Source organism: Diabrotica undecimpunctata, chromosome 1 (genome assembly GCF_040954645.1).
Source record: "Diabrotica undecimpunctata isolate CICGRU chromosome 1, icDiaUnde3, whole genome shotgun sequence".
Taxonomy (NCBI): domain Eukaryota; kingdom Metazoa; phylum Arthropoda; class Insecta; order Coleoptera; family Chrysomelidae; genus Diabrotica; species Diabrotica undecimpunctata.
Genome location: NC_092803.1, coordinates 30,811,057 through 30,833,966, shown reverse-complemented (window position 1 = coordinate 30,833,966; position 22,910 = coordinate 30,811,057). Strand labels below are relative to the sequence as shown.

At 31.5% G+C, this 22,910-nt stretch overlaps 2 protein-coding genes across 2 annotated transcripts; both read left to right on the top strand.

Moving 5' to 3' along the window:
* The first annotated feature begins 6,261 nt into the window (after nt 1-6,261).
* LOC140447504 (cathepsin L-like) lies at nt 6,262-8,435 on the top strand. Its single transcript, XM_072540197.1, has 4 exons — nt 6,262-6,420; nt 6,550-6,885; nt 7,717-8,068; nt 8,168-8,435. The coding sequence occupies exons 1-4, from the start codon at nt 6,340-6,342 to the stop codon at nt 8,377-8,379; spliced, it is 981 nt and encodes a 326-aa protein (XP_072396298.1). The 5' UTR covers nt 6,262-6,339; the 3' UTR covers nt 8,380-8,435.
* Nucleotides 8,436-14,085: 5,650 nt separating this feature from the next.
* Nucleotides 14,086-21,700, top strand: LOC140447497 (cathepsin L-like). Its single transcript, XM_072540184.1, has 4 exons — nt 14,086-14,296; nt 14,370-14,705; nt 19,663-20,014; nt 21,415-21,700. Exons 1-4 carry the CDS (start codon nt 14,216-14,218, stop codon nt 21,624-21,626), a joined length of 981 nt encoding a protein of 326 aa, XP_072396285.1. The 5' UTR covers nt 14,086-14,215; the 3' UTR covers nt 21,627-21,700.
* Nucleotides 21,701-22,910: the final 1,210 nt, after the last annotated feature.

Genomic DNA, 22,910 nt, shown 5'->3' with positions numbered 1-22,910 from the left:
GTAAACCCGATGTCTTCTATTTGAGTCTTAGATCATTATTTAAGTTACTCCAATCCAATTGTGTTACTCCAATCTCTATCTGTACGAAGTTCTCTATCGTTTCTATTTCTTTATAAACCTTAATACTTATTTTTTTCCTTTCAGGGATTTTCATTTGTGAGAAGTCTATTTTTCTTGTCACTATTCTTTTTCAGATATATTTTGAGTCTTAAACTTATTATAATAGATTGTAATCGTTATAAATGACCACATAAAATCCACTAAATCAAGATAGGTTTTAGTGGATTTTATGTACCTCTTAAAGTTGTGGTTGAGCAAAATGATGTCAATTTGAGTCCTAACAATTATGGGTCTATTATATTTTTATTATATTTAGTTCTAAAGCTGTGGACTAATGATGGGGTTGCGTGCGAAATATTTAGGGCAGCAACAGGGTTTTATTTATATGGAGAGCTATACTAATTGGCATACTAGCCTATGAAGACAAAAGAAACAACTAATAAAATAAACTTGCAACAATATAATTTATTTTTGATTGTGCACATAATATAACGATAGATTTCTTTCAGTGATCTAACAATTGCCAAGCTAACTATCCAAGTATGGCCCGAAAGAGTTGATATTATACTATTCTAAGACTTTTTATGTCACAAATATTTAGATTTATTTTGGTAAACAACCAGGCAGGCCATTTCAAAAATTAAATATAGCAGGAGATATAGCCTCACCGCTTGCTCTAATTCTATAAAAATAAAAATCAAAACCTAGCTTAAAAAGTTTTGTTTCAATTGATTCAGTTTTATTTTGTTAATAATCCACGCGAATATCTTTTTATCTATCTATTGGCTATGCGTATATATCCGTGGTTCCATATTATTATCCAGCTACTGCCATTTTATCAAAATTTAATCAACGTAACAATACATAATTACTAAATTTATTAGACAGCGGAGACGGGGACCACTGAAGTCAGTATCACTGTATTTTCTATTACCTATTTTTCAAAATAATGTTGTTAAATTTTTAATACTTAACTTGTTTTTTCATTAATTTTGTTTCTAATTTATGACAATCATATATATTTTTAGCTGTTTTTTTTCTACAATCCACTGAAGTATGGGGATCATTAAAAAAGACAAAAACCAACCATATAGAAGACAGAATCAGCGTTATTTTGATTCAAAATTGAAAATTGTATTATAAAAAGCTGTTGACCGAAAGTAGGTAGGTATATATATAAAACAACACCGCAGAATGTATAAGAATATCATGTATTGTTGCTTTCAAAACATGTGCATATGAACAGCTGGAAATTCTCTTAAAAATATTAGTTTTCCACTATTAAGTGAAATACTAAATAAAATAATAAAATATAGAGATAAGTAATTAATTGAACATAATATGACATTTAACCAGATTAATCGAAAAGATCATATTTATATTCGCTGAAAATTTCGAGAAAATAAAAAGTGTATATTTTGTTTGAAATTTGAATTATTTCGATTAAGGGTGACTTGCTGATTAAAAAAATCTAAAAATGTGACTAAAAATTATGCACCGTTTTGCCGGAAAATCGAACAAACTGTAGACCATTGATTTTTATCAAATTTCGTTAATCGGCTATGTTGGCGTCAATTTTGGTCCAAGAGTCAAGCGAATGGACATTTCCTACATAAAATTGGCCGCTCGTTCTTTTGCCATACTTCGAATTTTCCTACATATAACGGTTCGTGAAAAAAATTTCTACTTGGATGTCTGTATTTGCTGAAAATTTAGTGAAAATTAAAAGTGAATATTTTGTTTGAAATTTGAACTATTACGATTAAAGGTGACTTGCTGTTTAAAAAAAATTAACATGTGGCTAAAAATTATGCACCGTTTTGCCGGAAAATCGAACAAACTGTAGACCATTGATTTTTATCAAATTTCGTTAATCGGCTATGTTGGCGTCAATTTTGGTCCGAGAGTCAAGCGAATGAACATTTCCTACATAAAATTGGCCGCTCGTTCTTCTGCCATACTCAGAATTTTCCTACATCTAACTGTTCGTGAGAAAAATTTCCACTTGGATGTATGTATTCGCTGAAAATTTCGAGAAAATTAAAAGTGTATATTTTGCTTAAAATTTGAATTATTTCGATTAAGGGTGACTTGCTGATTAAAAAAATCCAAACATGTGGCTAAAAATTATGCACCGTTTTGCCGGAAAATCGAAAAAACTGTAAATTTTTTAATTCGATTTTTCATCTTTTCCGGCAAACTGGGGTTAAGGGATCAGAAAAAAGCACATGTTTGGAATAAGCTGGACCAAGTGCATGTACCAAAATAGTAAACAAATTTTTTTTTTGTAAAATTTGTCAAAAATTTTCCAAGGGGGTACCCTTGGATTTTTATCAAATTTGGTTAATCGGCTATAATGGCGTCAATTTTGGTCTGAGAGTCAAGCGAATAGACATTTCCTACATAAAATTGACCGCTCGTTCTTCTGCCATACTCAGAATTTTCCTACATCCCAAGGTTCGTGAGAAAAATTTCCACTTGGATGTCTGTATTTGCTGAACATTTTGTAAAAATTAAAAGTGAATATATGTTGTTTGAAATTTGAATTATTTCGATTAACGTTGACTAGCTGTCTAAAAAAAATAAATATGTCGCTAGAAATTATGCACCGTTTTGCCTGAAAATCGAAAAAACTGTAGACCAGGATTTTTATCAAATTTTGTTAATCGGCCATGTTGGCGTCAATCTTGGTCCGAGAGTCAAGCGAATAGACATTTCCTACATAAAATTGACCGCTCATTCTTCTGCCATACTCAGAATTTTCCTACATCCAATGGTTCGTGAGAAACATGTCCACTTGGATGTCTGTATTTGCTGAAAATTTCGTGAAAATTAAAAGTGAATATTTTGTTTGAAATTTGAATTACTTCGATTAACGGTGACTAGCTATCTAAAAAAAATAAATATGTGTATATAGAAGAAATAGTGTAGGAATAGACATTTCCTAAATAAAATTGGATGCCCGTTCTTCTGCCATACTCAGAATTTTCCTACATTTAACGGTTCGTGAAAAAAATTTCCACTTGGATGTCTGTATTTGCTGATAATTGCGTGAAAATTAAAAGTGAATATTTTGTTTGGAACTTGAATTATTTCGATTAAGGGTGACTTGCTGATTAAAAAAATCTAATCATGTTTGCTAAAAATGTGCACCGTTTTGCCAGAAAATCGAAAAAACTGTATATTTTTTATTTCGATTTTTCGTATTTTCGTTTTTTCCGGCAAACTGGGGTTAAGGAATCAGAAATAAACACATGTTTGGAATAAGCTGGACCAAGTGCATGTACCAAAACCATAAACAAAATTTTTTTTTGTAAAATTTGGCAAAAATTTTTAAAGGGGGTACCCTTGGATTTTTATCAAATTTGGTTAATCGGCTATATTGGCATAAATTTTATTCCGAGAGTCAAGCGAATAGACATTTCCTACATAAAAATGGTCGCTCGTTCTTCTGCCATAGTCAGAATTTTCCTACATCTAACTGTTCGTGAGAAAAAGTTCCACTTGGATGTATATATCTAACTTCTTTATTCAAGAAAGGAAAAAGAAGTGATATTGCGAAACACAGTGTATTTTCATTTCATTTCATTATACAAAACATCATGTAACAACGACATTTAATAAGAGAAGGAATGCACATGTCTTTTAAAGACTTAAAAAAGGCATATAATAACCTATTCAGGTTAAATTAAAGAAAGCTTCACACGACCTTAAAGTTGAACAGGCGATACTTAATATTTTAAAAGAAATGTACAAAAAGAAGGGTTATAATTAGTGTTAACAACATGTTATCAGAAGGTATATACCCACCAGAAGAGTTAAGACAAAAATGCAGTCTATCTCCTATGTTATAATTTTGATTTGGAAGGAAGTTTACATCATTTTAGACGCAGCTACTTAACCAGCATTAACTTCGCAGATGAACAAGCTATTTATCGCAGGATGCATTTACAATGCATATAAAGAATGCTTACTCAGCATATATACATCGGTTTAGAACGTCTTTTGACATTGTCCGATACCTAAACACCATCTCTTCCTATCTTCGCAGTCGTTTGTTGTTAAATTTCTTTCGCTAGTGGACTTGTTTACGCCGTGTTGCCATTCTCATCTAGGTCTTCCTCTTTTCCGTCGTCCTATTGGTTGCCATCCTATTACTTTTTTTGGAGAGTCTTGTTGCTGGCATCCGTTGAACATGACCATACCAACTTAATTGTTTCTTCTCTATATCTTGAGTTATATTTCCTTCTATTCCCATACGTTGTTTTATTACATCATTTCTGATTCGGTCTCGTCTGGAAATACCTAAAGATCTTCTCATTGCATCCATCATTACTCCTTATATTCGCTTTTTGTTCTTTTCACAAATTCTTCAACTTTCAGCGGCATAAAGAAGAGTAGTTTTAATCATGGTCTCATATATATTAAATTTTCTTCTTTTCGTTATCTCTTTACTCCACAGTATACCATTGAGACATCCTAAGACTTTCCTTGTTTGAGTGATTCGTTTTTCTATTTCCCGTGTATCAGTTCCTATATTGCCAAAGGCAACACCCAAGTAGCCATAGCTCTGACAGCAGGAAATGTGTTGTCCGTTTTCGAGGTCTATGTTATCTGACTCGTTTCCAATACAAAGATATTTGGTTTTTGTTGTATTGACATTCATTCCCCAGTCGTTATATTCTTCTATTAGTTTTCTAAGCATGTACTGCATGTCTTCCCTGTCGGTTGCTAGCACTACCTGGTCATCAGCAAACTGGAGTGTATATATACATTCATTTCTAAGCTCTATACCCATCCTGTGCACCTTTCTTTTCCATCTTTCCAATGCCGCTGCAACATATATCTTGAATAAGGTTGGTGAGATACAGCATCCCTGTCGCAAGCCTTTTGTAACCAGGAATTCTTCCGTTAGATATTTTTCTGTTTTTATCTGTCCCTTTGAGTCTCTATATAGTTCTTGTACAGCATGATGAGGTAACCATAACAGATGAGAGGAAAGAGGAACCACCAGCAATTCTCGAAAAATAAAAAAAGCATTAGAAATTCATAAAAGGAAGATGTATATAAAAATTTCTCCAGAATTTTTAGAAGTGATGTATAGCACCACCTGCAGAAAGCATAACGGAAATAGTAGGCTGAATTCAGGGGTGATCGATTGTTAATTCAGTAGATTTCAAAATTAAAAAAAAATTTTAGAAAATCACTAAAATCTGGCATAAATACTTACCATATTTATGATGACTACATGGCAAGACTCTAGATAGAAGAGAAATGTTCACAGCAATGAAAGACCTAGAAGTACCAAATCAGTTGGTGTGTTTAGGGAAAGTAACCCTTGAAAAGTTGAATATAGAGTACGAATCAGTATGAAACAGTAATATGCCTATAGTAATACTATCAATATTGTTGTAAAAAGTTATAAATCAAAATCAAAACTGTATGACATTTTGTGCACATTTTCCCTACTGTAAAAAACCTGGCGAAAAACAAATGAACATTTATTGATTAGACATATTAATTAACCAAGATGAACTTAGATAAAAAATAAATAAGAAACAACCATAATCCTAGCTAAAAAAATATTGGAAAGAAGAAAGTAATGAACATATTGTTGGTTTTCAACGCCTAAACAAAACATAGAGTATTTGGCAAAAGGAGAATGAAAGATGTAAGCAATAACTTCTAGTAGTATTATAAGCAATAACTTTTAGTGGTATTATGTATAGTTGGAATTAACTACCAATTCAATTAAAAATATGTTTATTTTAACGTTTGTATTTTCAGTTAATAAATCGTCATAAAATACAAATTTTACAGGTTTAATTTGTATTTTAAGAATTATTTCTAACTTGGAAATCAAAAGTTCAAAATAATCGTATTTTTTATTTAAACTCTGGTTAATTCTCATCAAAAATAGTAAATAACATTAAACTGTTACAAGAAAATGACTTTCGAACAATTTAAGGATAATAAAGAAAGTCTTAGTATAAAAAAATATTTTTTACAATAATTATCTTTTGATCTTTAATCAACAAAATCAATAAACAAACTGTATATATGTTACATTTTGTAAATCACAATAATTACGAAAATTATCTAAATATTGCTTTTATTTTGCAAGAGGTTTTATTGTAAACATATCCAGGATATAAAAGAACCTTTCAGTAATTTGTAAAGCATAAAGTGTTTGGTTGTGCATTCGAAAAGTTTCACGGTCTTTAAGTAGTGCTGCAGTAAAACAATTTTTTCATCAAAAAATTTTTTTTGTTTTTCGACATGAAGATTTTTATTATCATTTTTTTGGCTACTGCTTCAGTTCAGGCATTGAGTGATAAAGAAGAATGGGTACAGTTTAAGGTGAGAAAAGATTACAGTAATAGCTGTAATCGGCCCAAATACTGAAATATGTTTTTTTTCACTAATTATTATTTTATTACTTATTTATACTATATTATTTATTATTACTAACTATTATTTACTATTTAGGTTAAACATAACAAAAGTTATAGAAATTACATTGAAGAACAAAAGCGATTTACAATTTTTCAAGATAATCTAAGAAAAATCGCAAATCACAATGACCAATTTGATAAGGGACTGTCTACTTTTAAGTTGGGTGCAACTAAATTTGCAGATTTGACTGAAAAGGAGTTTTCCGATATGTTAGGACTTTCTAAAAGTAGGAAATCTACTAGAACTCGTGTTACCCACTCACTTACTCCGGTAACAGACCTTCCATCCAAGTTTGATTGGAGAGAAAAAGGTGCAGTGACCGAGGTCAAGAATCAAGGATCGTGTGGCTCCTGTTGGAGTTTCAGTACGGTACGTAGTTTGTATTGTATATTTTATTAGCGTTTTTTATTGGAGCTTGAGAAACACATACTTTGAACACTTTATACGTTAGCTCGCTAGTTTCTATTTTTAACCGAGTCGATGGCCTTAAGTTTACTTTTAAAACTTAAGACCTTTCTATCGTTCAATGCATTATAATTTTAATATCTATTTTTGACTTACTACGATATTATATATTAACTGTTTTTAGTATCGCCAAAGTATACACTTAATAGCCATCGCTTTTGACATCCTTTTCGTGAACCAATATTTTTTGATTATCTTTACTTATTATTTGCACATCTAATCTATATGCTTGCTCTATATTTGGCTTGCTTATATATCTTTGGTTATCATTTTTTTGTATCAAAATATTCGTATGGATTTGTTTATTACTTTTTTTAGCTTGTGCTATTGCTGCCTTCGCTTTCTTTTTGACGACCATAGAGTTTTGAATATTCGTGTCTGACTTATTTTCTTGCCATTGTTCATATAATTTTTTTACTTTTTTATCTAAATACTGGTATGATAAAATATAAATCCTAAGGCCAACTAGTCTGAACAGTTTTACTAGTTTATTCATTAAGTCTGCTATTTTGTTAATTTATATGTTGTTTTTATGAATTTTTTTTTATACAGACGTATATATATATGTTTTCTTTTATTGGAGTTTATGTTGAACAATTAATGTCATCTATATACATAATATTTTATACAGCTGCTGAAGTTATCTTTGTTACCGAGGCTTTTGATTTTGAAAAATGTATATTTTCTTCAATAAATAAAAATTACTGTCATACGTTAATATCTCCTTATTTGTAGACTGGAACAGTAGAAGGAGCTTATTTTCTTAAAACAGGAAAATTGATATCTTTAAGTGAACAAAATCTAGTAGATTGCGCAAAAGATAATTGTTATGGATGTTCAGGTGGGTACATGGACAAGGCTCTAGAATACATCGAAGCAGCTGGAGGAATAATGTCTGAACAAGATTATCCTTATGAAGGCATTGACGATAAATGCAGATTTGATAGTTCCAAAGTAGCTGCAAAAATAAGTAATTTTACATATATTAAGAAGAACGATGAAGATGATCTCAAAAATGCCGTTGTTGCAAAGGGACCCATATCAGTGGCTATTGATGCCAGTTTTAATTTTCAATTATATGATTCAGGTATTAATTATATTGTTTAATACATTTTATGTTAATTTAATATTTTTGATTGTATGTAAAATAATATGCGATAAATGTATCAACAATTACATTTTGTAGGAATACTCGATGACACTTCATGCTACAGTGACTTTAATTCTTTGAACCATGGGGTACTGGTGGTAGGATATGGCACAGAGAAAGGACAAGATTACTGGATCGTAAAGAACTCCTGGGGAGCCGACTGGGGAATGGATGGATATATATGGATGAGCAGAAATAAAAATAACCAATGTGGTATTACTACTGATGCTACATACCCAAATATATAAAAGTTTACTTTATTTACAATCTTTATGAACTAGTATATCAATAAACAACCATTATAGTTATTTGATATTTTATTACTACATTTTTTTGATAGCTTTGGAAATATCTTAAGCAACAATTAATATTAGATAACACCCTATTACCAACAGACACAGCATTACATATTACCAACATACGTAACTTGACCTGTATATGATTTTTGAACGGACGCTTTTATACTGGCATTGTTATACTTTTTTCCATTGATAAAATGCTAAGGCGAGCAATCTATAAAAAAATAGTAAATAAATATAAAAATTACTTTATTCAGCCTACTGTATATTTTTTTTATATTATAAGTCTAGACTGTTACTAATTTGTTGTAATAATTAAGCGTCTTAATTTAATCATCTACAATTAATTTAAGTATTGCATAATATTTTCTGGACCAGTAAATTTTCCGTTTTTTTTTGAGCTTTCTGAGTCACAAAGTCTAACGTCTATACCCCTTAAACGACCCTTAAGCGGTATCTGAATGTTTTCTTTCTATCTTTAGTTATTTTTATTTCTTAATATTCTTGTTTCTTGTCTACCTGTTCTTTCTTTTACAATCTTATATACATCAGAATTATCGTACCTTTCCTAAGTTTCTGATAACGTTGTTAATTCTTTTGTCTTCAGTTGCGTTTGATTTATGTTTTAGTCTTACGGTTATGAGGTCCATGAGGTCCGGATCTCGCGTTATCCATTATTGTTTTCTATTATTTTCGTAAACCCGATGTCTTCTATTTGAGTCTTAGATCATTGTTTAAGTTACTCCAATCCAATAGTGTTACTCCAGTCTCTATATGTACGAAGTCCTCTATCGTTTCTATTTCTTTATAAACCTTGATACTTATTTTTTTCCTTTTAGGGTTTTTCAATTGTGAGAAGTCTATTTTTCTTGTCACTTTTTTTTTCAGATATATTTTTAGTCTTAAACTTATAATATTAGATTGTAATCGTTATGAATGCCCACTCCAAGATAGGTTTTAGTGGATCTTATGTACCTCTTAAAGTTGTGGTTGAGCAAAATGATGTCAATTTGCGTCCTAACAATTGTTTCTTCGGCATTATGGGTATATTATATTTTTATTATATTTAGTTCTAAAGCTGTGGACTAATGATGGGATTGCGTGCGAAATATTTAGGGCAGCAACAGGGTTTTATTTATATGGAGAGCTATACTAATTGGCATACTAGCCTATGAAGACAAAAGAAAAAACTAATAAAATAACAATATTGCAACAATATAATTTATTTTTGATTGTGCACATAATATAACGATAGATTTCTTTCCGTGATCGAACAATTGCCAAGCTAACTATCCAAGTATGGCCTGAAAGAGTTGATATTATACTATTCTAAGACTTTTTATGTCACAAATATTTAGATTTATTTTGGTAAACAACCAGGCAGGTCATTTCAAAAATTAAATATAGCAGGAGATATAGCCTCACCGCTTGCTCTAACTCTGTAAAAATAAAAATCAAAACCTAGCTTAAAAAGTTTTGTTTCAATTGATTCAGTTTTATTTTGTTAATAATCCACGCGAATATCTTTTAATCTAACTGTTGGCTATGCGTATTTATCCGTGGTTCCATATTATTATCCAGCTACTGCCATTTTATTAAAATTTAATCAACGTAACAATACATAATTACTAAATTTATTAGACAGCGGAGACTGGGACCACTGAAGTCAGTATAACTGTATTTTCAATTACCTATTTTTCAAAATAATGTTAAATTTTTAATACTTAACTTGTTTTTTTATTCATTTTGTTTCTAATTTATGACAATCATATATATTTAAAGTTGTTTTTTTCTACAATCCACTGAAGTATGGGGATCGTTTAAAAAGATAAAAACCAACCATATAGAAGATAGAATCAGCGTTATTCTGATTCAAAATTGAAAATTTTATTATAAAAAGCTGTTGATCGAAAGTAGGGATATGTACAAAACAACACCGCAGAATGTATAAGAACATCATGTATTGTTGCTTTCGAAACATGTACACGTACAGTAAGAGTCTGAACAGCTGGAAATTCTCTTAAAAATATTAGTTTTCCACTATTAGGATTTATTCCACTATTAAGTGAAATATTAAATAAAATAATAAAATATAGATTAAGGCAATTAATTAAACATAATATGACATTTAATTAGATTAATGGAACAGATCATATTTATATTCGCTGAAAATTTCGAGAAAATTAAAAGTGTATATTTTGTTTGAAATTTGAAATTATTTCGATTAAGGGTGACTTGCTGATTAAAAAAATTCTAACATGTGGCTGAAAATTATGCACCGTTTTGTCGGAAAATCGAAGAAACTGTAAATTTTTTAATTCGATTTTTCGTCTTTTCCGGCAAACTGGGGTTAAGGGATCAGAAAAAAGCACATGTTTGAAATAAGCTGGACCAAGTGCATGTACCAAAACATTAAACCAATTTTTTTTTGTAAAATTTGCCAAAATTTTCCAAGGATGGGATTGGATTTTTATCAAATTTGGTTAATCGGCTATATTGGCGTCAATTTTGGTCTGAGTCATTAGTCAGTAGACATTTCCTACATAAAATTAACCGCTCGTTCTTCTGCCATACTCAGAATTTTCCTACATTCAATGGTTCGTGAGAAAAATTTCCACTTGTATGTCTGTATTTGCTGAAAATTTTGTGAAAATTAAAAGTGAATATTTTGTTTGAAATTTGAATTATTTCGATTAACGGTGACTAGCTGTCCAAAAAAAATAAATATGTGGCTAGAAATTATGCACCGTTTTGCCGGAAAATCGAAAAAACTGAAGACCATTGGATTTTTATCAAATTTCGTTAATCGGCCAGGGTGGCGTCAATCTTGGTCCGAGGGTCAAGCGAATAGACATTTCCTACATAAAATTGGACGCCCGTTCTTCTGCCATACTTAGAATTTTCCTAAGTTTAACTGTTCGTGAAAAAAATTTCCACTTGAATGTCTGTATTTGCTGATAATTTCGTGAAAATTAAAAGTGAATATTTTGTTTGAGACTTGAATTTTTTCGATTAAGGTTGACTTGCTGATTAAAAAAATCTAAACATGTGGCTAAAAATGTGCACCGTTTTGCCGGAAAATCAAAAAAACTGAAGACCATTGGATTTTTATCAAATTTCGTTAATCGGCCATGTTGGCGTCAATCTCGGTCCGAGAGTCAAGCGAATAAACATTTTCTACATAAAATTGGACGCTCGTTCTTCTGCCATACTCAGAATTTTCCTACATCCAATGGTTCGTGAGAAAAATTTCCACTTGTATGTCTGTATTTGCTGAAAATTTTGTGAAAATTAAAAGTGAATATTTTGTTTGAAATTTGAATTATTTCGATTAACGGTGACTAGCTGTCTAAAAAAAATAAATATGTGGCTTGAAATTATGCACCGTTTTGCCGGAAAATCGAAAAAACTGTAGACCAGGATTTTTATCAAATTTCGTTAATCGGCCAGGTTGGCGTCAATCTTGGTCCGAGGGTCAAGCGAATAGACATTTCCTACATAAAATTGGACGCCCGTTCTTCTGCCATACTTAGAATTTTCCTACATTTAACGGTTCGTGAAAAAAATTTCCACTTGGATGTCTGTATTTGCTGATAATTTCGTGAAAATTAAAAGTGAATATTTTGTTTGAGACTTGAACATTTTCGATTAAGGGTGACTAGCTGTCTAAAAAAAATAAATATGTGGCTAAAAATTATGCTCTGTTTTGCCGGAAAATCGAACAAACTGTAGACCATTGGATTTTTATCAAATTTCGTTAATCGGCTATGTTGGCGTCAATTTTGGTCCGAGAGTCAAGCGAATAGACATTTCCTACATAAAATTGACCGCTCGTTCTTCTGCCACACTCAGAATTTTTTTACATCCAATGGTTCGTGAGAAAAATTTCCACTTGGATGTCTGTATTTGCTGAAAATTTTGTGAAAATTAAAAGTGAATATTTTGTTTGAAATTTGAATTATTTCGATTCACGGTGACTAGCTGTCTAAAAAAAATTAATATGTGGCTAGAAATTATGCACCGTTTTGCCGGAAAATCGAAAAAACTGAAGACCATTGGATTTTTATCAAATTTCGTTAATCGGCCATGTTGGCGTCAATCTTGGTCCGAGAGTCATACGAATAGACGTTTCCTACATCAAATTGGCTGCTCGTTCTTCTGCCATACTCAGAATTTTCCTATATTTAACGGTTCGTGAAAAAAATTTCCACTTGGATGTCTGTATTTGCTGAAAATTTCGTGAAAATTAAAAATGAATATTTTGTTTGAAATTTGAATCATTTCGATTCACGGTGACTAGCTGCCTAAAAAAAATAAATATGTGGCTAGGAATTATGCACCGTTTTGCCAGAAAATCGAAAAAACTATAGACCAGTAGTTTTATCAAATTTCGTTAATCGGCCATGTTGGCGTCAATTTTGGTCCGAGGGTCAAGCGAATGGACATTTCCTACATAAAATTGGCCGCTCGTTCTTTTGCCAAACTCAGAATTTTCCTACATTTAACGGTTCGTGAAAAAAATTTCCACTTGGATATATTTATTCGCTGAAAATTTCGAGAAAATTAAAAGTGTAGATTTTGTTTGAAATTTGAATTATTTCGATTAACGGTAACTAGCTGTCTAAAAAAAATAAATATGTAGCTAGAAATTAATCATCGTTTTGCCGGAAAATCGAAAAAACTGTAGACCAGGATTTTTATCAAATTTCGTTAATCGGTCATGTTGGCGTCAATCTTGGTCCGAGGGTCAAGCGAATAGACATTTCCTACATAAAATTACAGAAATCCAGACCGTAGAAGAATGTCCTAGATGAGAAATTTAAGATAGTGATTTGGCTGTACCACTAACGAATTATTCAAAGCAGCAGTTAATAAAATTAGAATCGCCCTAATGATATCCAATCTCCGAAAAAAGAGGCACTCAAAAAAAAGGATACCGTACCAGCTAAGGGTTAAAAGGTAACAGCTTGATAAGAAATTTATTTTAAACAATTCTGTATATGAATATGTACAAAACTGCATAGAATTCACCCAAATGCATTATAGTGCTTAGAGACAAATTTACCTCATTTTCAAAAACGCACCACTTTAAATGGTGGCACTTCGTGGTTATTTATATTTGGCGGTCCATTGACCATATAAAACAATAAAACCGGTTTAACGTTGTCGTTCCTTATAGCCCTATTTTTTTTTTAACATAAACAATAGCGTATTCTTTCTGGATGAAAAGATTAAAATTAAGTAGCTCTTACTTGGAAAAAATTTTTTTGTGCCGAAAAAATTCCAATTCTGAAAAATAGTAATGCCAAGGAACATTTTTGATAATCGAAATAAACGACCTAAACAAAATATAGAAGAGATCTCGGAGACATAAATGAGCAGAGGTAGGTTAAAAGTCGAAAAGAAAAACAGAAAATCGGTTCAATAACACTTTTATTTATAAATAATAAAAAAATAATATAAAAATATATTTTTATAAGTACTTATCTTCAAATCTATTGAAAAACATCGATAAACAAACTGCATATAGTTATTTCTTATTTATTATTTCGCAATTGTTGGGCCTTGGGTAAGTCCCAATAATTACGAAAATTATCTGAACCTTGCATTGATTTTGCAAGATAATTTATTGTAAATAAAACCTAGAATATAAAAGACCTATTTTAACTTCAGAAAACATAAAGAGTTGAGTTTTAGAATAAAACAGATTCCTAGTTTTTAAAAAAGTGTAAAGTTTAAGAATTGTCTTTATTAAACCCATTTCAATATTGAAATTAAGCTCAAGATGAAGGTTTTGATCTTTGTTCTGATGGTTACCGCTGCAGTTCAAGGGTTGACTGATAAAGAAGAATGGGTACAGTTTAAGGTAAGAAAAAAACTGTTTAAATCCTAGTATTTACTAATTTATTACTCTATAAATTGTTTATTTGCCTATTTAGGTTAAACATGCAAAAAGTTACGGAAATTTCATTGAAGAACAAAAGCGTTTTACAATCTTTCAAGAAAATTTAATAAAAATCAAAAATCACAATGACAAATACCACCATGGACTATCTACTTTTAAATTAGGAGTAACTAAATTTTCAGATTTAACTGAAAAGGAATTTACCGATATGTTAGGACTTAATAAAATTAACAAGCCCACTAGAGCACGTGTAACTCATTCATTAACTCCACTTAAAGATCTTCCATCTATGTTTGATTGGAGAGAAAAAGGAGCAGTGACTGAGGTAAAGAATCAAGGTTCTTGCGGATCCTGTTGGAGTTTCAGTACGGTAAGTCGTTATCAATATTTTTAGTTTCGTATATTTTAAATTTGTAAGGTAGAATAAAGAAAATATATTTAAATTAATTCCCATTTAATGATGTGCACACTACTTTTATTTTTTAAACATCAGCGCACTTGTTTTTTGACCGGTTGAATTGTTTCATACTTATTTTTTTTTAACAGATCTATTGCTAACTTATAACTGGTGTACCAGTTATCACAAGTTAGATTGTGTTTTTTTCCGTTCTATTTTTTAACCAATCGTTGTGTAATATCCTCTGGCTTATTCGAGTTTTATTTCTTGTAAGGCCCATCTGGTTGTTGCCCAAAGTACAACTCGATACCGCTCACATAAAATGTTTGTGAGTCACACAATATCAATGCTTTTATCCCATATTTTCTGGCTTATTTGGGATATACTGTAAAAAGCTGCAAATCTCAGAGTTGAAGGTGAACACACTGACTATGTGAAAATCATGCGTGGAATGAGGCAAGGCTGTATTTTGTCTCCTCTAATCTTCAATCTGTATTCTGAAAGAATATTTATCGAAGCTTTGCACGAAACTGAAAAAAGTATTCTACTAAACGATTACCGGTTAAACTACATCAGATATTCAGATGACACCATAGGATTTGCGGACCTACAGAAGAACCTACAGAAGACCTACAAGTTCTTATGAACAAAATCACGTAATACAGTCAAGAATATAAACTCAATATTAACGTTAAGCAGACAAAGCTTATGATAATTAGCAAAAAAAGGATAACAGAAGGTCAACTCTACGTCAACCAATCCCCTGTAGAAAGAGTGACGCACTACAACTACTTCGGCACCATAATAAATGAAGAATGGGCCAACAACCAGCAGATTAGAGCATGCATCAGAAAGGCTAGATCCACCTTTAATCGGATGGGGAATTCTTCAAGAGTCACAACCTCTCACTTGATACAAAAGTAAGAACGCTGCGATGCTACGTCTTCTCTGTCCTTTTTTCTGGTGTTGAATCATGGACCTTGAACGAAGATATGTGCAGAAAACTGGAAGCATTTGAGATGTGGCTATATCGAAGAATGCTTAAGATCTCGTGGACTGACCAAGCTACAAATGAGGAGGCCCTCAAAAGAATGAATAAGAACCGAGAGGTACTGACCACCATCAAATCTCGAAAGTTACAGTTCTTCAGACATATTATGCGAAATGAATCCAGATATGCTCTACTTCAAGCCATCGTGCAAGGAAAAATATTTGGAAAACGAGGTCCAGGAAGAAGTAGAACATCTTGATTAAAGAACGGATAGGCACATTAAGAAGAAGTAGTAAAAAGCTGCATCTCCCTCAAAGAGGAATTAGCATTTAGTCAATTGTCAGATGTTCACCCAATGTGTAGCTGTTATAACAATTGTCGGAAAAGGGGTCCAGCATAAATCGTATAGGGGCAAGTTTGTCAGTATTTTTTTTGAGCTCTTGTATCTTTGTTTTCGAACCTAAGAGCTCATAAGAGAAATAAAAATTGGTTGCAGCCCATACAAGCTCTGGAAATTTCTGAGCCCGTTCCATCAGTTGTCCACAATTCCAAAACATGTGTGTGACTCTTTCGCGATTGTAATTCGGACGCATCTTTTTTACAAGGAGTTACAGGAAGTACTTTTACAATATTCGTTTTGTAAGTTTTACTAAACTTACTTTTCAAAGAATACTTATACCATTTTGTTTTATCCTTGCCTTATTCATTTTCGCTAGAAGTTTCACTTGAATATCCATTCGAATTAGAACAGGGTCCTTCGTTAAAAATAACTTCTTCGTCCGAAGTATCAGGATTTCCCCCAATTACTTCTTCGCCTTTTTCTCGAAATAATGCATCAGCGAAGGCTTGGAGTTTGTTATTAGTAAGTCGATTGGCATTTCTAACTGGAATCTGATCTCTGACAAATAAAATTACTAATTTTATCTACATGGGAAAAATATTGTTTATAAAGAAAAATATATTTTGTGCCATAATAACTTAAAAACAATCAAAAGATGTACTTGCATTACTACATGCATGGCGTATTTTGTACACCATCAGGAACAACAAATAAAAAACAGGTAATTACGATCCTCTCAAAACGCCGATTCTAACGAAACTAAAACCAGTTGTAAAGCACGTTCGAATGATAGGTTAGATAGATAACCAGTATCGGTGTTTAAATTTGAAAATATATTTTTGCAGTAGAATTATTATATCTGGCGTACAAAATACGCCAGCGCGTGTAGTTAAAAATGTTTTGTGTTTGTAAAACTGTGGGTCCAGTGTTATTTCAAAGGAACTCTATTTTATAGACAATGATCCAAGTAATTCATTTTATATTTTTTAAAGTTTTTTTTTAATATATTGTGTTATTTTATATACATTCCACTCTATTGCCATTCTATTGCCACTCGATATCTGCATTTAGTTCGGCCAGTCCAATTTGCCAAATCTACCCAATTTGCCTTTTTATTTGCTGCTTTTGTATATAAAATTTTTCGTAAATAGACAAATTTCATACTCAAAGACTCATGACATGAGTTTTATTCCATTAGAGTTAATATTAAGTTTATTACATTGTTTAATATCATAACTTTTTTATTTGTTATGCCCTAACCTGAAAGGGTCAAAGAGGTGGTAAAATTTAACCTTTTAAAATTGAATTAGGTACTATATTTATAGAATTTAAGTATGACGACAAATTTTTTATAGTAGTTTCGTCATTTAATAGTACTTGTAATTTGTCTTTCAATTTACATTAAAGTCTATCAACGCTGTAGAGAGGATATTCTAGTAGAATATGGCAAACACTGAGCATAACATCACATACGTGGCACTGCCGTTTGATATACATCCGAACAAGGCTTTACAGGTGACGGCGATTCCCAGAAGAGATGAAATGATTGATGTAATTACTCTTTTGGTAATGATTTCACCGATAGTATCAACTGTTTAACGTTTCATTGTTAGATGTTGGCTGATTACACTTAATCTGCCAAAAATATATTAAGTTCTTAAATCATCATCATTATCTTTGCTTGTATTTCTATTTCTTCATAAGTTTCTATAGTTGGTCATACCGGCATATCCCACAGATCTTCTTAGGTCATCCTCTTCTATTGCTCCCAGGAAACATCAGATCAGCAACATGCCCACACTATTTTAACCTATTATCTCTTATTTTGGTACTAATTGGTGCCACTTATAGACTTTCACTAAAATAATCATCCTTAATTTTATCCTTTTTCGTCACTTCACTCATCCATTTAAGCATTTTGTAGTATAAAAATTTCCCTTCAGCTTCATTGGAACTTTTCTATCACATAATGCACCACTTGCTTCCGTCTACTACATTCATTCGAAACTAATTCTACTACTTTAACACATAAATTTTCCCATTAATCTGTAATACCGAAATTTTACTTAATTTTAATTCAACATTAATGAAAATTAATAAGGACAAAGTTCCGAGCCTTAGTGCAATCTTACTTTCACATGAAATTTCTCAGTCTGTACCACATCTGTCCTAGCACTATCTGATATGTGAAGGAACTCATGCAAAGTTATTATTTATGTTTTTAATTTGCAATTGGTTTAATGATGATTTGATAAATAGTAGACTTGGATAATAAAAATATATTGCCATTTAAGGCAGTGACAGAAAAAGGCAATCCGTAATAATAACAGGGTTTTTAATATTATTTTCTTCGTCATCATCATCACTGGCTCGACAACCCTTTTTGGGTCTTGGCCTGTTCTAGGATTCTTCTCCATTCCGATCTGTTTGGTGCTTTTTTTCTCCAGTTTTTTACTTTTAAGGTTGTTATATCATTTTCTATTTGTTCTAAGTATCTCAGTTTCGGTCTTCCTCTTGTTCTTTTTCCTACTGGCATCTGTTTGAATATTTTGTTTGGTATTTCGCCTTCTTCCATTCTTTCTACATGTCCTATCCAACGCAGCCGTAATATTTTGATGAATGTTATAATATCCGGATCCTGGTATATTTTGTATAGTTCAGAGTTGTATCGTCTTCGCCATATTCCGTTTTCTTTCGTGCCCTTATATATGTGTCGCAAGATTTTTCTTTCGAAGGTGGCTAACAACGTTTCCTCTCTTTTAGTAAGTGTCCAGGTTTCTGAGCCATATGTGAGTACCGGTCTTATTAGGGTTTTATATATTTGGCATTTTGTCTTTCTTGCGACGTTATCTGATCTTAGGTGTCTAATGAAGCCAATTATTATTTTCTACTACAAAATTTATTGCGTTAAGGATACCAGTTAACTCGTTTGTATAAACAGATGCAGATTTCAGCAGTATAATTAGTATTTTTGTTTGATTCGAAATAAATAATGCCCCAACTTGCTCTTTAGTTTTTGAGGCATCGGTATAGGTATATAAAATCAATGTTACTGTATGTCTGGAGATTTTGTAGGATATATGGTTATATAGCTTTAGATTATTAATAATCCTTTTTGTATATATAGACAATTTGGTATTAATAGATGGAAGGGAAACAGTACAAGTTTGATATATGATAAAGAGTAAGTGTGTGGAAATTTGACCTGAAGTTGATTGAGGTATCTATTGAAAGAATGGTCAAAAAATATCTCTACAGTAGGCTGTATTCACATAGTGGTTAACAGATTTTATGAGATTTACTTGTATTGAGGCTGCATTTCTTAATGAAAAATAATTCTTTTGAAATTCTAAGCAAACTTTCAGAGATTTTTATAATATGCATCTAATATAGTTCGCTTCTGCGGAATCTTACGTAATAGAAGTCTAACCGAGTTTGTACCTGATCAATGTCTTGAATATACGAGTAAATTTTTACTATCTGTTCCACATGCGTTTTGTGCGTGAGTTTATATCATACTTTTTGTTGTATATTGTATATACTTTTATCTATAAATAATATTTGTTATTATTACTGATATTTTACCTTTGGTTTTTTAGACAGGAACAGTAGAAGGAGCTCATTTTCTTAAAACGGGAAAACTGGTATCTTTAAGTGAACAAAATTTAGTAGATTGCGCAAAAAATAATTGTAATGGATGTGCAGGTGGTTATATGGACATGGCTCTAGAATACATTGAAACAGCTGGAGGAATAATGTCCGAAAAGGACTATCCTTATGAAGGCATTGACGATAAATGTAGATTCGATAGCTCAAAAGTAGCTGCCAAGATAAGCAACTTTACTTATATTAAGAAGAACGACGAAGATGACCTTAAAAATGCAGTTGTAGTAAAAGGGCCTATATCAGTGGCTATTGACGCCAGTTTTAATTTCCAATTGTATGACTCAGGTATAAACTATTATATATTATATTTTTGAGTTTCTTGAAAATATATTTAATATAAAATTAGTTTTTCTTGGGTTTAGTTTCAATAAATTATATTACATATGGAACTAGATTTTATTTGCTATAGAAATCTACGTTTCGGGAGGAAACCTTTGCTTTTGTTAAGATTCAAAACGTAATTTTGTCACTTCATTAATGTCAGTGTCCCGTTTTAAGTTTTATATCTTGACAAAGGCAAGGGTTTCCTGCCGAAACGTTGATTTCTATGAAAAATAAAATCTAGTTTCACATGTAATATAATTTATTGAACATAAACCCAAGAAAAACTAATTTTATATTAACTATTATATATATATATATATATATATATATATATATATATATATATATATATATATATTAAAAATTTATATATATATGTCATTGTGACATTTAGTTTGTATATCAAAATTTTCCGTTAAGATCTTATAAATATCCAAATTTTAAGGTAAAAATGAACAAAATAGCAACAGAAAATCACTTTTCATTATTTAATAGATCATGAATAATAGCAAGCTGAAGAAGATCTGAATAAATTGGATATTTCTGTAAAGATTTACAAAAAGATGTTACCACATAATTGGATGCAGTCAGATGTAGAAATTAGTAGTGCAACAAACTTTATTGCTAATCTGTTTAAATAATTTATTTCCAATACAACTGATTTAAATGAAGACGAAATTATTCCCACGTCGAAAACATATCACACAATGACACTAATTATCAACGGTAAGATAAGAACCGGGATTATAGTGTTTTTGACAATTACTTATGAACATTTTAATCACGTTTTGTATATGTGTCAGTTTGTGGGTTTGTTTACGGTACCCCAAAGTACCTTTTTTATGAAAATGCATCCAGTTAATTATTTATATAACAAAACTGTCAAAATGACAATATATGAAAAATTCCGTTAAGATCTCATATATATTAAAATTTGAAATTTGGTTAAGTAAATGGATAAAATAGCAACAGAAAATCTCATTTTGTTGCAGTTTTTATAAATAATACGACTTTTGATCCAAAATACAACAACAATGATGATAATTTTGATGAAAAATGTGAAACATTCAATTTTTTAGATAATGCTCCCCTCGATGTCTGGGAAACTGATTTTAATCAACGATGGAACTATAAATCTAATTAATATAATATAACTCAATGGTTACTGGCAAAAGCCATTGTACGACAACACTTGCCCCTTACCAACCCGACCTGAGGCAGCGTGGTAAGGTATGCCTCGCGACTCCTTATGAATCATTGAAATAAGGGAGGCTGCACCGTAATTGGAAACGGTTGATAAAGCTGCACATGATGATGATGATGATATATATTAAAAATTTAACTTTATAAAATTATTTTAGGAATACTCGATGACTCATCATGCCATAGCGACTTCAGTTATTTGAATCATGGGGTACTTATTGTAGGCTATGGCACCGAAAAGGGACAAGATTACTGGATCGTGAAAAACTCGTGGGGAGCTGACTGGGGAATGGATGGATATATATGGATGAGCAGAAATAAAAACAATCAATGTGGTATTACTACTGATGCTACGTATCCAAATATATAAAGACATAAATTTTGTATACAATTCTTTATTATTGTTTTGAAGAATAAATCTACTATTTTAGTTGTTACATGTTTTACACCATCACAACACATTTTGTATATATGAGAGCTTATTGCGTTTTAAAGGTCAACTGTTATTTAAATAATATAGACATATTTAGAATTGCTGCATAAACCATTGAATGTTATTAGCGGGTTTTAAACATATTACAGTTACTAAAAATATACTAGTTAAGAATTTACAAATTAAAAAATAATATAAAACTATAAAATTTTATGTAGTAAATGGTTCTTATGGTATATTGTTGATGACCCTTTCGAAGCAATAATGAGTGCAATATAATATTGGACAGTTATGGGACATTCACAGTAGGAATATTCAGGTGGTAGCTCCTTTATTATGCGATGCTGGTGACTTAACGCTGTATGTTTAATTCTTATTAGGTTTATAATCACTTGTTGCTTCTTTTCTGGAATTTGCACTTTATTGCCAATCCTAGCTTTAATATTTTTGAGTTTAGCCTTATTAGAATTCGGCATTTGTTGCCAATTTTTACACAGTGCTTATTTATATTGAGCTGGATATCCGTGAGTGAAATTTTTGTTATCATTTAAGTTTGTTCACCAACTTTTTTTGCCAATTTCTTCACTTTTTCATTTCTTGCCATACTTGTGTGTGACAGTACCCAAAGAAATTTGCTGTTTGCGTGTCTGTTTTGTAGATGGTAAGGTGCAAGTTGTATTTGTTGCAGGATAGTATATAATAAATATATTTATCTTTCGCTATGAAGAAAACGTCAACCAATCCCCTGTAGAAATAGGGACGCATCGGAAAAGCTACTCCACCTTCAATTGGATGGGGGTCTTCTTTAAGAGTCACAACCTCTCTCTTGATACAAAAGTAAGAATGCTGCGGTGCTAAGTCTTCTCTGTCCTTTTTTATGGTGTTGAATCGTGGACCTCGAAGGAAGATATGTGCAGAAAACTGGAAGCATTTGAGATGTGGCTATATCGGAGAATACATAGGATCCCATGGACTGACCGAGTCACAAATGAGGAGGTCCTCACAAGAATAAATAAGAACCGAGAGGTACTGATTACCATTAAATCTCGAAAGTTACAATTCTTTGGATATATTATGCAAAATGAATCCAGATGCTCTCTTTCAAAGCCATCCTGCAAGGAAAAATATTTGGAAAACAGGTCCAGGAAGAAGAAGAACATCTTGGTTAAAGAACCTTAGAATCTGGTTCAATACAACATCTGTGCAGCTTTTCCGCGCCGC